Source organism: Asterias amurensis, chromosome 7 (genome assembly GCF_032118995.1).
Source record: "Asterias amurensis chromosome 7, ASM3211899v1".
In the NCBI taxonomy this organism is placed as follows: domain Eukaryota; kingdom Metazoa; phylum Echinodermata; class Asteroidea; order Forcipulatida; family Asteriidae; genus Asterias; species Asterias amurensis.
Window position 1 is genome coordinate 24,595,934 of NC_092654.1, and position 18,087 is coordinate 24,614,020.

At 39.2% G+C, this 18,087-nt stretch overlaps 2 protein-coding genes across 2 annotated transcripts in view; one reads left to right on the forward strand and one right to left on the reverse strand.

Annotated features, from left to right (window-relative positions):
• Positions 1-16,501, reverse strand: part of LOC139939689 (insulin-like peptide 7) — a 133,719-nt gene extending 117,218 nt beyond the window's left edge. Inside the window, exon 1 of the mRNA XM_071935760.1 lies at positions 16,247-16,501. The gene's annotated coding sequence lies outside the window, so the exon portion shown is untranslated. The remainder of the gene's footprint in view (positions 1-16,246) is intronic.
• On the forward strand, positions 561-14,860 carry LOC139940029 (uncharacterized). The gene is made up of 3 exons (XM_071936226.1): positions 561-752; positions 9,885-10,006; positions 10,292-14,860. Exons 1-3 carry the CDS (start codon positions 720-722, stop codon positions 13,029-13,031), a joined length of 2,895 nt encoding a protein of 964 aa, XP_071792327.1. The 5' UTR covers positions 561-719; the 3' UTR covers positions 13,032-14,860.
• Positions 16,502-18,087: the final 1,586 nt, after the last annotated feature.

The following is an 18,087-nucleotide window of genomic DNA, read 5'->3' on the forward strand; positions in this document are numbered from 1 at the left end:
AAGCTTTGTAGTACCTGATTGAAGATAGACACGAGGTTTATACAGCGACTTCTAATTTATACGCATCTAATGGGTTAAACGGCTTTCGTAGTTACGGCCCTATATGTTTATTTCCTGTTGGTTACTATAGTTTCGTATGGTACCGATCGGAGCCGATAAACTGAGTATGTTCTAAAGCTGCTTCAAGAGTGACGTCTCATCAAGAACCACAACAAAGTGAGATCCATACGACTACTACGAATTGTACACTGTGTTCGAGAATGTAAACGTACACAACTGGTATCTCAATTCACTCTCAGCCATAAGCGTCTTGAAATGTTAATGAGGAGAGCTCGACCAATGAAAACAATCGGGGCGCCCTACACAATGATAATTATGCGGCGTAGCCAGTACACACAGGTGCACGCGTCCGCCACAGCGCTCCTAAGAGCTCATTTATATTCAGCGTTGCCAAGGTGACAACGACGTGGACTTAGTGACCTAGGTCACTCATGCAGAAATCGTCTACACACAAGGGACGTGGAGAAAGCTTCAACTACATTGGGGCATGGAGGTAGAAATTGGGCAACACATTATCGGCATTTGAGCGTATTCATTGTCAGGCCAGCGAGCTTTAAGGCAGGCAGATGTGTTCTTTACTTGTTTCTCTATGCTTGTACTAGGGTAGCTTTGTTTGTACTGTATCAAAAGGCAACTAGATTTTTGGGTCCAGTCCAACAATGGAACATGACATCATGAATGACCGTGAGAAGGTAAACTAAATAGTTTAAATTAAGTTCTGATTATTCGTAGTCAAATAACAATCGGTCGACTGCTGTCCCGGCATGATTATAATCATGAAGGTACGATCTCGACCCAACGTGAGATATATGTGGAATCTTTTTCATGATGTACTCGTTTAGAATCTAACCAACCAATGACAGAAGTCGTTTGGACAACCGCATTTTGTTTGTGTGTGTGATTCTGAATTTATGATCGATTACTTTAGTTGCTAGTAATCAGCGGGATAAGGACAAAGCCAGTGAAACATTTTTAGGTTGATACAATAACATGTATTATGGCATCGTTTGATCCCAATCGTGGGAAAATAAACATCAATCTTAAAAAAGTAACAGCTGGAAACCGAAGACGACCGACGAGACAATAAGCAGTTACACTTAAAGGTGGTATTTTTAACTTACGAAAACAAAATACAGTTTTAAACTTTAACAGTGTGCACTGCGTCTTTTTGATAAAGCTGACCGTTCAATATAGGGTCCAACCATAGACATTGAAATTATTATACTTAATTCTACTCATGTATCTCATTAACCATAGTACGATAAAGGGTGGCCTTGGTTGGGACTGCAGCGTCATTCTGCATAAACTGCCCCTGCTCTTACTGAGCCGAAGCATTATTCACAAAGGAAATCCCTTGTGCTCCTTTAATTTAAAGCGTATTCACGGCGTCGAAACAGAAACGGGAAGAAGCATAAATAGAATCCTCGGCATTTCTAATAAGCTACCATCGGCCAGAAGTAATCAAGCATCAACTGATATCAATGCGTCGCAAGTCTCATTGAATATATACTTGTATGGGTATATTTTGATAACTATTGTTAAAGCAACGTTACAGAATTGGTAAGAAACAAAAATCGTGATGATAATCACAGATTGACATAAAATGTACACAGTCTAATGATAATGATAGTAGAAAACACCCCTTGAAATATTTCTGTCTGAAATGTCATATTTGATGAGAAATAAATAATCTAATTTTGCGTTTGGAGTTAATCGCTCAGTGAGCGTTATTCATTTTTTGTTTGGGCAATTTGTAATCGTATTCTGTTAGTGTTCTTACTATGATCTCTGGTGATCTACATGTATAAGGCCGATCGATCTCAAACTTCGACAGGTTTGTCAGTTAATGTATAGGGTGGATTACCTAAAGTGCTTACACTGCCAGCAACTGTTTTGCTTAGCAAAAGACCCATTCTACACTGTCCTTTAAGCTTTACGGTCTTTGCTTAGCTGAGCTCTCCTCTTTGTGTAGAGTAGTGACGAATGTTCTCGTTTGTTTGTTTGTTTGTTTGTTTGTTTGTGTGTTTATTTGTTTGGGTCAGTTGGGCGGTTATTATTTGTCTTTTTTCTGTTTGTTGTTGCTTTTGGTTGTTTATCACTGTTAAATAAAGGAACGTTACAGAATTGGTAAGAAACAAAATCGTGAAGGCAAAACGCGCGGAAACAAGAATGGGTTTTCGACTCCGATGACCGATTGAACCTAAATTTTCACAGGTTTGTTATTTTATATATATTTGTGATACACGAAGTGTGGGACTTGGACAGTACTGTTTACCGAAAGTGTATAATGGCTTTAATGTAGCATTAGGTATTTTTTAGATTGTCTATTTTGTTGCTAAAGATTTGTAATGTTTGTTAACAGCGCTTCGATGCCGCTGCTTTTTGCGCTTTATAAATACTGGCTATTATTATTATTATTATTATTATTATTATTACTGTTACTGTTACTGTTGCTGTTGCTGTTGCTGTTGCTGTTGCTGTTGGCTATTATTATTATTATTATTACTGTTACTGTTGCTGTGGCTGTTGCTGTTGGCTATTATTATTATTATTATTATTACTGTTGCTGTTGCTGTTGCTGTTGCTGTTGGCTATTATTATTATTATTACTGTTACTGTTACTGTTGCTGTTGCTGTTGCTGTTGCTGTTGGCTATTATTATTATTATTATTACTGTTACTGTTGCTGTTGCTGTTGCTGTTGCTGTTTGGCAATTCCACAAACTTTGGTTTGTGGAATTGTTAGCTTGTTTGTTTGTTTGTTTGTTTGTTGGTGTGGGTGATTTTTTAATTTTTTTTTAGGGTGTTTACTTGGGTGTTTGTTGAGGTTTTTGGTTGGTCTCCGTCGGGTTTGTTAGTTAAGTGTGCTTTTTAAAATTTATTGTCTATGTTTTACTTCTCATTACGTCTCTCTTGTCTTTCGCTTTTAAATTGTTAATGTTTCTGATGTATTAATATTCTCCTGTAATTTTAAATTATTTATATAAAAAATGTAAATCTGTGTTTTAATAAATTCAGTCTTTGGACTGCGACTGCAATGTTTTAAATCATAAACAAGTATCAGTAAAAAAAAGGCTGCGGCCATAGAAGTTTATCGGATGTTCCTGATGTTTCGAAAGAAAATGGCTTTTCTTTCGAAGGATGCGACATAATTTAATTGTGAATGATCGTCTTCAATTCGTAATGGACAGGTGATTAATTGATGATGCGGGTCAAAGGTCATTTTGAATCTTCCTTGCGTAACACCAATGCAAGCACCACCGCGGTACCAGCTAGTAGCTTAACAAGGATCTGAGTTAACCCCAGCAGGGCCAAATTCTATAGATTTGCTTAACGGTAAGCAAATTGTTTTGCTTAATGTAACAATACAAAATGCTTTAGCGTAAACCAATTTCGCGAACGGTTGCTAGCTTGAGTACGTTTACAAATTCCACGCGCAACATTTTAGATCGTTTGCTAAAGCAACAAAGAAGGTGATGACAAACAAGCGGGCGAAATAAGTGCGGAGTGGCAATACAAAAGAAACACGAGCTGAATATGGGGGGGGGGGGGGTCAGCTCATGCTAGACAGGGTCTTTTGTTATTGACTAACGCTGGCTTGGGGTCGGGGCACAATACCCATGAAAAACAGCACGCTGCCATATCAATCGATGCATGCAAACCACGCTGTCTAAAAGTTCATTTTTTTCGTAACGGGAGTTTTGGACTACTGGTGGAAATCGCTGTATGCTGCAAGACTGGACTAGCTACGATCCGGTCTCGCTTTTAAGATTTTCGGAAAGAATATGAAATAATCTGTCCATATACATGTATACTAATGGGGACTGTTGCCGACATTCATAACGGGAAAATTTGATGTGTTAATGTGACTTGTTTTCTTTCTTGTTGAAGCAACTTTTTAAAATTTGAGTTCATACAATAACAAAACGACAGTTATGCTCTTCGTTTCAATTTACTGGTACATTATTTTGGTTGAGACTTTTCAGAAAAGGCCGAAAATGACAGAATTCCAGAAGCCCTTTTGACTAATTTAATATTCACACAGAGGTCACTCACGATAATCGATGAATAATTTTCAGATAAAAGTAAATGAAATTCAGTGTGCTGCGGATTGGTTGTACTACTACTACCTCCATGAGTGTACTAGGATAGCGAGTAGGGTAAATGTCAACACGGATTATTGAGCTCGACACGGTTTACTGCCGTGTTGAAAAGTTGCAGTGTTTAAACTGTTAGGGTTCATTGTTAACACGTGTCAAACCCGTGTTCAACACGGAGATTGTTCGAAGTGAGAAAGGGCCTTTTAGAAATACTGATACTATCAGCACTGATAGTACGCTACCATTTCTGTTTGCAGTTAACCGTTCGTAATGTTCTCACAGTGATGCAACCCTTGCCCCCTCTCAGTCATTGTCCACGGTTTAATTCCAAGTGAGCATGGGGACAATAGCCCACTGGCTGGAGTTATCTACTGATATTATAGGGTGCGTTCGTTTAGCTTCCCTGGGTCGACCCCGGTGTGTGGCGGTTTTTACTTCCAGGACGAACGTGGGTAATTATCTGCACACGTTCGTCCTGGAAAAAAAAACCCGCCACACTCCGGGGTCGACCCAGGGAAGCTAAACGAACGCACCCTAAGTAAGAGACTTCAACCAAGGGGTAGACTGGGCCCCTGTCTTTATCCGCAAGGATAAAGACAGGTACCAGCTATTCAGATCCAATGATTCCATTTGGTATAATGATAACGTTGGATAGATGCAGTGACTGAAAGCTACCGTAGCTGGTTTTGTTTTGATTGGTCTGAGGTCACCTCGGTTGGCCAATTAAAACACAGGTATGGAAAGCTTACTTTCGGTCGTCCGCACGTGTGTGTCCACGTGTGTGGTAGTATGTATACATGTACATGGTGGATACGGTATAATACTTGCTTGGTAATGTTGGTGTAGAAGTTGTGCGTGTCTCTATGAGAGGTCAAAGGTCAAACCACACGCCGGTTTTTGGCCAGTCTCTGGCGTTATTCACGAGCCTCGAAGAATGACGTCAGACGTTCAGGCTGACCAAGGGGAACTCGTTACGTTATTATGGTCACTAGTTTTCCACGACGATCGTTGAAATAGTGACGACATAATTATTTTCAGTTGGCAACGCCTTTTGGTCAATGTTAATTTGGTGATTTGTACAATAAATAGTCAGGCTTTGGAATTAGAACAATCATGTACATGTACTGTTCGTACAATTGTAGTTAACAACGTATTCATTTCAACATAAGCAATAGTTTCAGTCCATACGATACTCTTACCCGTTTGTGTTTTATTAAGAATTCCATCTCAAGAAGTCGTCATCTAACATAAACACATCAACAAAAGTAAGTCCCCCCTCAACAGCTCGTCATAACATCGTAAGGTAAAACATTTTACCAATGCAACTAATTGAGAAATAATTCTATGACATGTTTCCTAAGTGTTGTTGAAAAATGAAAGATGTCCATGAATTCATGGCTGATTGTGCTCAAATGGAAGACAAACACTGCCCTTTTCAAAAGTTACAAAGGTTTATCAAATCTGCAGGCCAGTAACGGGTGTATCCACCACGCCTGTCAATGACCGCCTGGCACCGTCATGGCATTGAGGTCTACCTCCAAGGTCATGGTGTTGATCAGTCTGGTGACACGCTGCTGTGGGATGGCATTCCACAACCTGCAGAAGATGGGACAGGTGAGCCAGGTTGCTGTTGGATTGATCAGGTCAGGCGAGCTTGCTGGCCACACCTTTCGTTTAATGCCTTCATCAACCAGAAAAGCAGTAGTTACTCTCCCTCTGTGTGGTCGTTCATAAATGTCATCCATGTACACAAATGCTCCACCATGTACACAAATGCTGCAGCAAGTGGTGCGACATGTGGACGCAGCACTTCGTCAACATATCGTTGCGCTGTCAGGTTGCCAACAATCTGCACAAGTGGTGTTTTCCTGGTAAGGCTTATACCACCCCACACCATGACACTCCCACCACCATAGGCTGTAACTGGTTAACCACAGCACTCTGCATGTTGCTCTCCAACTCGACGCCACACCCGTCTCTGTGACGCAGGCAACTTCTCGTTTCATCGGTGAACAACACAACGCAACCTTTGTGACTTTTGGAAAGGCATATTTTGTCTTCCATTTGAGCTAATTTAGCCATGAATTCATTAACAGCAACAGCAACAGCAACAGCAACAGCAACAGCCACAGCCACAGCCACAGCCACAGCCACCGCCACCGCCACCGCCACCGCCACAGCCACAGCCACAACAACAACAACAACAACAATAACAATAATAATAATAATAATAATAATAATAATAACCGTATTTCTATAGCGCCTAACACTTCCAAAAGAAAGTCTCTAAGCGCTCAGAGGAACCAAAAGAATAATTAAGTATAAGATAATTTGAATAGATGTGTTTTGAGAAGAGTCTTGAAACTTGAGATCGTGGAGGGAGATTGTTCCATAAATGAGGAGCAGCAAACTGATAACTACGTTGACCATATGCTTTGGTGGTAACTTTAGGAATAACGAGGGTGTCTTTGTTAGCAGAACGGAGGTTTCTAGTAGGAGTGTATGGAGTTAGTAGATCTTTCAGGTAAGTTGGTCCACTTCCAAGACTGCATTGAAATGTTTGAAGGAGAATTTTGAAGATGATGCGAGAATGAATAGGAAGCCAATGGAGAGATTACAAAGCTGGAGTAATTGAATCGCGTTTTCTTAAAGGCAGTGGACACTATTGGTAATTGTCAAAGACCAGTCTTCTCTCTTGGTGTATCTCAATATATGCATAAAATAATGCATAAAATAATTTTAGCTCAATCGTTCATCGAAATTGCGAGATAATAATGAAAGAAAAAAACACCCTCGTCACACGAAGTTACGGCATTTAGATGGTTGATTTCGAGACCTCAAGTTCTAAATCTGAGGTCTCGCAATCAAGTTCGTGGAAAATAACTTCTTTCTCGAAAACAAGTCACTTCAGAGGGAGCTGTTTCTCACAATATTTTATACCATCAACCTCTCCCCATTACTCATAACCATGTAAGGTTCTATGCTAATAACTATTTTGAGTAATTACCAATAGTATCCACTGCCTTTAACCGGGTGATGAGACGAGCCGCAGAGTTTTGAATGAGTTGGAGTTTTCTGAGCTGTGAGTCGGGCAATCCATAGGTAAGACTATTGCAGTAATCGAGATGACAAATTAATTACAAAAGCATGAATGAGCTTTTCTGCTGTAGTTTTATTTATGAACTGGCGAATTTGTCCGATCTTGTGTAGAGCAAACGAGGCGGAACGGCATTTTGTATTGACTAATTTATCCATGGCAACATATTTTTTAACAACACTTAGGAAACATGTCATAGAATTATTTCATAATTAGTTGTTTTGGTAAAATGTTTTACCTGACGATGTTATGACGAATTGTTGAGGGGGGGGGGGAGCTTACTTTTGTTGATGTGTTTACATACCATCCTACTGTAAACTATCTGTGATTCTTTTAGAGCTCCGTAAATTTCAAACGAGTAGTGCATCTTGTTTGAACGCATAAAATTACCACTTAATTTACGTGTACACACTTCACATTATACAAAAAAAACCACCCCAAAAACCCAGCTGCTTGCCTATTTTTAAACGCGTCCCTAATTCGTTGTTTTATTGTACATATCCATTTAGAATACTTACAAATTGAACCAAGAATGTTTCATTGTCTTTTTCATCAAAAAGTGAAACATTCTTGGTAGTGTTACGTATAGTGTAGGGGAATTGACCCAATTATTGATGTATCAATAGAAGTAATAGTTATGATTGTATTTGTTGTGTACTTGACCTGGCAAGTGACCTTCGGAACGCACATCGCTCTGCTGCTTGCTCTAATACTGACGTGCAATGATCAAGCTTAATGGGTCGTATGAATAAAAAGTAGTATTTACTGACAAGTACTAGCAAAAAGTAAAAGCATAAACTTCCAAGTAGAAGCATTCAGTAAAAGCATCTTCTAAATTCCGTATGAATAAACCTATTCTTTTACTGCAAAGTATTCACTTAATGCTTTGGAGTAAATACTTCTGATATACCATGGCTGAATGGCTCTTAACAAAAGGTTTCCTTTGTATTACAACTCTCATTCACGTCTACGTACGCACTCACACAGACACACACACAGCCAAAGCAGCATTTGATTTAACAGAAACATAGAAATCTTCAAGTCAGCCATGAGGTTTTTATTATGACAACATTTTGATGAAGACGACTCATCTGGACACACAGAATAAAAACGTTTTTTTTTAAGCTTTTGAAACTTGGAGTGGAGCATGACAGCGCTGTATAGAGAAGATGAGAGCTGGATATGAGCATAGCTATTTAACTTAAACTTAAAAGTTTTAATAATAACACGAACAACATTCTATTGAAATGCATTTAATTGTTTAAAAAGTTACTTCTTCTGATTTTATGAACAATAAGCCTTAATGATCGAGGCATTCATTTCTGAGTTGAAAAAATTCTTTATATCTTTTTAAAAAGCTTACTGTAATGATACAAAACGATTTTTTTTACAAACGGTTTTATTTTATCCTCAGCATATATACAAGTTTGATTAAAAGCAGTTTGAGTTTGTGTGTATTGTTTCTGTTGTGAAACACTGTGTATGTTACTATTTAATATTTCAGTGATGTCTTTCCTTTGGACTAAAACATTTATCCTGTGAGGAACATTCATAAACACTGTCATTTCTTCGGACGAGCCTTTTACTTCTGTGCCCAAGGTAGCTCTGGAGCTACCTTGAAAAATCACTAGTATTTACTTGCATTTTGTTGTATATTCTCCGTTTTATTCATATGGAAGTAAGTAAGTGCTAAAATTAAAAGAATTTACTTGTTGGTAAAAGTAGATACTTTTTTGGTAAAAGTAGATACTTTTAGCATTTTAGTAAATACTTTTAAGTAACAGTTTTTACTTCCTTTTATTCATATGGATGGTAGTAAATACTTGAAATTTTCAAGTAAAAGTAAGTACTACTTTTTATTCATACGACCCAATGTTACTGAGCGGTGCGCTTTGCAGTTACTGAGCGGTGCGCTTTGCAGTTAACCAAGCATGGCAATAACCTTCATTTGTATTTTGCGCCAATAGGTTGCTATGGTGAGCTTAGTGAGGGTAATTTACCTTAAAGGTACAGCTGCATAGAGCGGCTTGAAACACGCCACTTGGCACCTGGCCTAATGGTTTATGTATGAAGAATGCACAATGTTAAAAAGCTATTGAAAACTGCTTAACAATCAAAGAGACTTATGGTTTTAGTGCAACAGTTAGTTAGTGGCCTGACGTTTCGTCCCTAGTGCCATCATAAACATCAGGCAATTAACAATCTTTGTATAAAAGATTGTGTGTTTTGATGTGGGTTTTTGTGTTTCTTTGTATATTTTATTACAGCCTCCAATGGCGATATATATTTTTTATAATCTAGCTGTACACCATTTTTGTATAAAGTGTAATTTTTACTGTAATTTGACCGTTGTCCACGAATCTAAAAGGAAATAAACTATCTATCTATCTATCAAAAATGTAGTACTTACTGAACACAAATTTACTAAATCAATTGGCATTACTTGGTCGTTTGTCAGACAGGCCGAACAATTTGTACAACGTCACACTATCAGTTTTTACTCTTAAGTTTGATGCAAGATACATCCATGAACACAATACGCACCAAAAAGAATTGAACAAAAATTTTCGCTACGAAGCGTATTGTCACAGTTGTTTACATTTTACGTTTTTGTACATTCGCCAACAGAATAAAACTGGTAAACAAGGTATGGCAATGCAGAATCAACCACAAGCCTGGAGTGCCAGAAGTAATGGATCACAAACCAATCCGGAGGACAAGATTGCATTGTTTGCTGTTCCTCTTCCAAGGTTTTATATCCGTTCCCTGCTCAAACATTATCTAAATGTGCTTGAAAGTTTGTCAAAACAACTTGAGACACTGGCAATTTAATTTGGCCATACGGTATACTGCTCTTATCCCTTGATTTCATGTATTTTTTAGAGTGTACACAAATGTGTTATTGTTAGTAACAATGTTCACTTCACACGATAATCAATTATACATCAAAACAATTACTGACTTAGTTTTATTTAGTTCAACAACATGGTAGAGTTGTTTTAATGCAAACATTGTTATTTTGCTTTCCTCAACAGCCCAAAGAAAAGTGATTTTTTATGCCTCTGTAAGCGTCTTTTCTGGAATGTTGGTTCGTCCTACTTTACGGCATTCTGTCCGTTATCACCTGACGAGACCAGGTCTCTGCCTTTATCATCAACAGTCGTCCAGATGGTATGTGCATCACCAGCTTCGCAAACAGACAGCACTGGAAACAAACGAGTCCCTCATGATCTTCTTGCTTATAACGCATCTGGAAACATTATTGGAGTCCCTTATTTGTCGATCCACAGGGACCCTCAAAAACCACACGAGCTCCAGACTAATGGGATACCATATCCGGACATTTCGGACGCCGCGTGGGTGCCAGCATTGAATGTGCCGTTTGTGGGTGCGCCTGAGAGAAAGAATCAGGACATAGAGGATGTTGTCTTCATCATACGTAACGAAAAGCAACCAGGTGATGTTTTGCATCAAAATGGAAATATGCCGATGTTGTTTTCAAAACCGCCTGATATATCATCTGGCTCAATCTCAGATAAGTTGATACGTCTAGAGGAGTCTGTATCACCTCCACGGGAACCTGTACTAGGATATGGCTTACAAACAAAGAGTAATGATGCACTAGACTTATCGCAGAATGAAGGGTTGACAACTTTGCCGATAGATTCCAGCTTGCTTAATCCGAAAACAATACAAAGGCCGATATTTCCTCCCAAAATAACTGGGTCATTGCTCCAAGTTCACGTGCCAAGATCAACGTCACCAGTGTCAGTAAAAGCTAATGTGAAAGCGGCCTCTACTTCACTGTACAGGACGTATTATAACTCAAAGTTGAAAGAATATCAGAAAGGGCCGACTCTAACTCTTGCCGAATATCACGATGTTACAACACCACCTGCCCACGGATCTACCAATGAGATGAGTGATGCACCCAATGAAATGGTTCTACCACAAATCGGCTCTGTGTTTTCACTGGGTGAATGTTCCTCACCAGACGAAAACTTACCGAAGCGAATAACCGATGCCCTATTAAAAGCCACCCACCCAGATCGACAAAGGCTTTCAGGCAAGAGCCAACTTACTACGCAGCCCGTTGAGGCTGCTCCTTTAAGCAAGAAAACAGATGAACCCGTTCGACAGAAACGTAGACCTAGACCGAGGAGACGTGGATCTCCTATTAAACCGCCATTAGAACAGGATACCACTTACCATCATTCGGCAACTGCCAAGGGCCTAGTCAGACATAAGCCTACCGGGTCTTCGCGTGAAACTGCTAGACAGAATGTTCCAATTGTACAAACCATACAAAAACCTACATCACCAACTTCCAACATGCAACGTCAACAGAATATGGCCGGTGTCCAACCAAAGGGACAAACAAATGAGAAAAATCCTACTGGAAATCGTACTGAGCCAGATAAGCAAAGTTCTTACAGGACGACATGCCCGATGCAATCTCCACAGGAGATGGGCCAACAAGCTTTCTTACATGGGTCAAGGCGGTTATTTTCTAAAGAGGTTTCCTCCAAACTGCCAAAGGAAAGCTTTCCAAAACCTGTTATCAAAACTGTCTTAAATAAAACCACAAAGGACAAAACTAGTGCTCGTTTTTTAAACAGGAAACTGAACAATTGTGGTTTAACTGTTAGAGAAATTCTTGACCATGTAAAAGTCAAGCGTGAGAACGACTTACAACCTGTTGAGTCAGCTTCACCAATCGGAGTACCTATACATGTTACACCCCATGCCTGGTATAATAGACCTTCACCAACGCATAAGGAATCCGGCAAATCGAATAAAATATTCGCCACTTCCACTACAGAGACTGTACCAATGGCGACAGCTGAAAACCGAAGCGTATTTTCAACTCCAGTTACACCTCCGGGCACGTCTATTGTTGACAGTAGGAATGACATTGAACGAGTGAGCAATCAAAACGCAAGTGATATTTCCAGAGTCGATGTAGTAATTATGGAGCAAATGCCTACCCAAACACTGCCATCTACCTCCGTTGAAGTAACTCACGCACTGCGTACTTCACAAATAGGAATGCCGCCCACCGGCTCAATCCCAGCTGGAGAAGTTACCGTCACGAACAATCTTGGACTTGACAATGTGAAATTCGTCCGCCGTTTGAACAGCACAGATGTTGTTATCGATGGCAGGATTCCTTGTCTAATACTCGATAAAATTGTGAACCTGTCATCTACATCAAAACAAGACAGTGTAAATGCAGGATCCATGGATGCATCACACTCGTACACTGAGGAATGTATGCTAATTGACAGTCAATTGATTGAACCTTTAAAAGAAGACCAAAGTCAATCGAGTTCCAAGTATACATTGGAAAACGACAGAGCCTCATTTGTGTACACAGACAAGAAGGTAAAACATCGAGGCACGACTTTGAAAAAGCCAACGATTGCAATAAAGCAAGAGAAAAACACCAATCGATCCGTTAGCGGGGATAGTTATGGTTTCAATGTGGATAGCGACGTTGACTTGACCCAGACAGATGGAAGCCAACAGTACTTAACAGCAGATTGTCAAAGCAGTGTCTCAAAGACAAAGAAGATGCGCTTTTTAGGCAAGGGTTCTAAGAGATACGACCTAAGTGTGTCCGAACATGAGCCTTCCACTAATCATATCCGAACGCATGACGGTTCAAATTTCCAGCACATGACTGCTCAGGAAAAAGTTCGATTGCTTCAAGAGACCAAACTGAAACAAGAGATTGCACTGAACGCATTGAAGAACAATGTGAATGGTGTTTGAGTGCATGTGAATTGTGCCAAAATTATTTAAGTGACAGCAATTTCTCATCGATTCATTTGAACTTGTACTTAAGCTTTAGCTTTGGATATAAAACTTTGTTTCTGGAGACTTCTAACCCGTAAAACTCCACCCATTCTGCTTATCTAAACACACTAATATTCATGTAACCACTGCATATTATAACAACATTATGTGTATTTTATTGTAGGATGTAAGTAAGATAAATTAAAAGGCAAGATGCAGTTAGGTGAAAGGTGACTTGTAACAAGTGCGTCACGTCCTTCCATTTGTGAATATAGCTGCTATATGCACCCTAGCACCTTGTAAACCCTTTTCAGGTGCTACATACATTGGTTCTCGGAATTCATCACCTCAATAACCTATCTTTCTGAATGTTTGTATATACTCAGCGGGTTGAGTAGGTTGTTTGGAAAATAGGTGCGCTATATAAGACTTCGATATTCATAAATTGCATTTGCACGCCTCTCGTATTTGGACACTATTGGTAATTGTCAAAGAAAATTTGAGCTCAATGGGTCATCGAACTTGCGAGATAATAATGAAAGAAAAAACCACCCTTGTCACACGAAGTTGTGTGCGTTTAGATGGTTGATTTCGAGACCTCAAGTTCTAAAACTGAGGTCTCGAAATCAAATTCATGGAAAATTACTTTTTTCTCGAAAACTATGGCAGCACAGAGGGAGCCGTTTCTCACAATGTTTTACACCCTCAACATCTCCCCATTACTCGTCACCAAAAAAGGTTTTATACTAATAATTATTTTGTGTAACTACTAATAGTGTCCACTGCCTTTAAACCACAATCCCATAATGTAACGAAATCGTTGGTTTAGTGTACCCTTCCCAACAATGAACTAATGTTTCAAAGAAATCTTTAAAATCTTAAAACGAATAATGGGACAAAAAATACTAACAAGGGACAACGTGAATACCGCCAGTCGATCGACGAAACATTGGTTTTGCAATAAACCTGTCCCGTCCACTGTACTCTTGACTGTACGTGCACCGGCCATGTTGAGGAACTGTATTGGACAGACTTGTTATGTAATAATATTGTATATTATCTACCTTTAGGTGCATCGTTAAATATGAACATTTCTCAATAAAAAAGTATGTATTCTGTACATTGTACATTCGTAAAAAGTACATAAAAATGTTGATTAGTTTTGTTAGGGCTTAAAATATACAGTACATGTACATGTATTTTGTTATTTTATGTGGAATGGTAATGATAAGATGAGATTGTCTTGTCTTACATGTTTGTTCTTGATGCCCTTTGCAATGGTGTCAATTCTGTAATAAATTTATTTAGAGGCTGGCTTTGAGACTGTTTCCTCACCCATGTCTAACACAACATAGAGCCTACTTGGTATCTGCTCTTTAACTCTGTAAAGCTCTCCTTTACATGGTTAGTTATAGAGCTAGAGCCATTATGACCAATTAGCTGTGCGGGATGGTCATACTATCATTCAATGAGACTGGAGCTCAGTGCCAACTCTCTTTGCCAGTGAAATATTGCCACAGTGTACATTTACATGTACATTATTTATTGCTTTTGTTTCCACCATTTGCGTAAATGTTTACTTTGCGTTAAAAGCTCTTTTTTGCTCTGTTATATGACAGACTTAAAATATGAAAGTTGTCACTACAATAATTATGAGTTTTGTTGATCTGTGCACTTGCACCAGACACTACGTGTTGTAAACTAGAAGTTCGGAAGTTTCCTTGATTGCGGCAGTAAATTGTTAACAATAGGAGTAAAAAAGCAGGACAGTTCTTTTAAGAACTGAGAAGTGTCCCGAACCTCCGAGGCAGTAGAATAAAGCAAGAAAGTTCTCTAGGAGAAAATATTGGAGTGTCCTTGATTATAAAGTGTAGTGAATAAAGTCCGTTTACAATTACAAGCTTGTTCATAATAGTGATACGACCTGCTATGCTGCACGCGATTTCGAAAATATATGAAACCCCGGACAGCAGGCTCACACGTGGACAGAATCTGCATTGTCCAATGTTGCACAATCTTTAGAATTAGCAAGGTTTGCCCAAGACTCAATTGATTGAGCTGCCAATCTGTAGCGTACAATCATGTACATTTTGTACATGTGTGAATCCACAAAATACACTTCGCTCAACAGAAGTCAAAATATTACACAATCAGATTATTGTCATAGCCTAGAGTTGTATCTGTCTCCAACGTCGACCTATCATATTAAGCGGCTACATCTCTCAGTATGAACCTCATCAGGTAAGTTTAAAGTGATGACCCGCCCGGACCCTGATCCAGACGTAAGAAATTGTCTAAAATTGTTTTTTTCTGGGACCAGCCACCAGTACCGGCTTGTAAACGAATACAAGTACAATGTACATACATTGTGTATTCTGCCAAAACTTGTGTAAAAATTGCTCAAATGCCAAGTTCCATGTGAGCTAGTCAAAAAGCTTGATGGACAATGCCCGTGGCGCATTCTGAGTACCAGTTGAAGCCGTTATATTAAAGGGAAAAAACGATTCTGTCAAATGACATGTAGCATACTGTGTTTATAATAATAATAATGTATAATACACAGCTTTCATATATAGCGCCCATAACCCGCTTCAGAGGTTAAACATATCAATTTAAGAAAACATATAGACCAAATAAGAAAAACAGACTAAAAAACTCTGCTTAAGAAAACTACAAATGACCAAAGACAACTATTCAAAATTTAAGCAAGTAAGAACAATGCTGGACAATTATAGGCTACATTTTCTTTCAATGTATTATGGAGTTACGTTTTTGAAGGTGCTGTTGCGCAGTATGTTGCCGACCGAGGCGAAATGGCCTTTCTTACGATAAGTGCAATAGTATACAAATATTGACTGCTTTTACTCGTGCAATGGTTAAAAACTATGACTCCCGAGGTGATCCCCGGAGCGTTCTATTTTAGAACGCTCCGGGGATCACCGAGTAATTACTAATAGTAATAGTGTCATCTGCCTTTAATGGTCTTGCTTAATGACACCAAACAAATAAACTTAGGTATGGTTGTATTTATTTTAGTAACTAATACTTTTTGGATTCCGGAAGTGTCATGCTTTACCAACCACAGGATTTTGTGATCCCTCGAGACTCGGGATGGCTATTCGGTGTCAATCAACGCGTAATAAGACTACAATACTGTGTTGAAATGTTACAACGAAAGGTATGTGACTTACCCCCCAAATTAGCCCAGTGATGGCGGTTTGTGCAGTTAAGACACGACGGCATGGAATGTCCGGTTTTTGGACTCTCGAAACGGGACTGTGTTGCCTGAAGACCCTCTACAAATCCAATGTCAGTTGTAGTTTCTCACAAATAGTCCGTGGTCCACGACAGAAACCATGTAGGGTCTACTAACTGTTTGGAACTTCCCATAATAACGAGTTCAACTCAAATTATTCACCGGCAAACGTCTACAAACTTATTTACTAAAGTAAACACGACGAACAAACCACATGTTTCCGAAGAACCAGCGAAAAGTCGCGTGGAAGAACTAACATTGTGCAGTGTACCAGTGCGAGCGAAGACTGGCGCTGACTGGCCCGTTCGTGTCACGTGATAACAATATTTACTTGGTAGACGGCGCGTGGTGTCCACGTGCGGATTGTGGCGTCTCTGCATGGCTTATACCGTGTGTCTCAAAAAAAACACTATACACTTTTGAAATGGCTGCCGACTAAAAAGTACATGAGTCTGGAGGAAAAAGTTAAGGTGTATGGATAGCTAATGGTCTCAACTTTCACATGACACCAACAAGTCCAAAAGTAACTGATGATTGGGTGAATACTGCTCACTTTTTTGAATGGTTGAGAATTAGGCTGCGCTGGAATTAGCCTTCCCTTTGTGAGAGGTAGTCCTTTGTAGCTTACACAATTCAATCCAAGATTTCGGCTCTTTCAGGTCAATGGGTAATCTAAACACTAAGTAGCCAACATCAGTGACGTTCCTTTTTTCAACAGGCCGTATTTGAATAATCAATTTATTTAACCCCATCTAGTCATTAAGAAAAAGTGGAATGTAAAAAAGAAAAAAAAAAAAAGTTTGTAACATGGAATTCCAAAATGTACCATCACCCCATTCTGACTCCCGTGCACTGAGTCCACCAGGGACAGTTACAATGCTACAAGAACAAACATGCAATTCCATGTTCACTCATAATTGTTTTTTAGATGGTGTTATACACCACAAAATTCATTCAGCAAACCCAAACCGATCGCATTTGATCATGAATTTATCAAGGACGGCTAATTTCTGCGCAGCTACCATTCACAAAAGTGAGCAGTGCTCATCACCCCGGCATGAATTATTTTCCTGACTTTTTGGTGTCATATCAAATGTAAGACCATTAGCTATCCATACACATAAACATTTTGCCCCAGAATCGTAATTGTTTTTATTCGGCAGCATGATTTCAAAAGTGTAAAGGTTTTTTTAAGACACCCGGTACAATCAATGTGTACCTACCGAGTCATGGTTCTTAGCGATTTTACCGAGACGAAGTTAAGCTAAAATTATCAAGAACCAGCCAGGCGTCGGCCGACCAATCCAACAGACTTTGTTTCCCCGATTGGAACGAGAAGATTATTTGGACATCTTTCAAAGAAAGTTCTGAAGGGTAATAGCGACGCCTATTTATGAACAATTGTTATCAGCACTAGAACAGACGAAACAGGTATGATTGAAGTGCATGCCTGGGCCCGAACTAAGCTGAAGAAAAGCGATTACGCTGAGACGAAACAAAAAAGCACTAAAGAAAATTTAAATTCACCACACAATGAATTTACGTGTAACATGCAAAATTATTTATATTTGTTAGCCTACATGGTTGATACCGGATGTAAGAAAATGACGGGATCGTGAGATTGAAATTTTTGTTTAACTCGTGTAATTTTTGCAGATTATTTTGTTCAATAATGAATTATCATAACTTTCTCGATACTAATAAGAATGTTCGGCTCAAGTTTGCCGAAAACCAGACTTGGTGATTGCTTACCCGACGAGCACCGGAAAGCAGCGT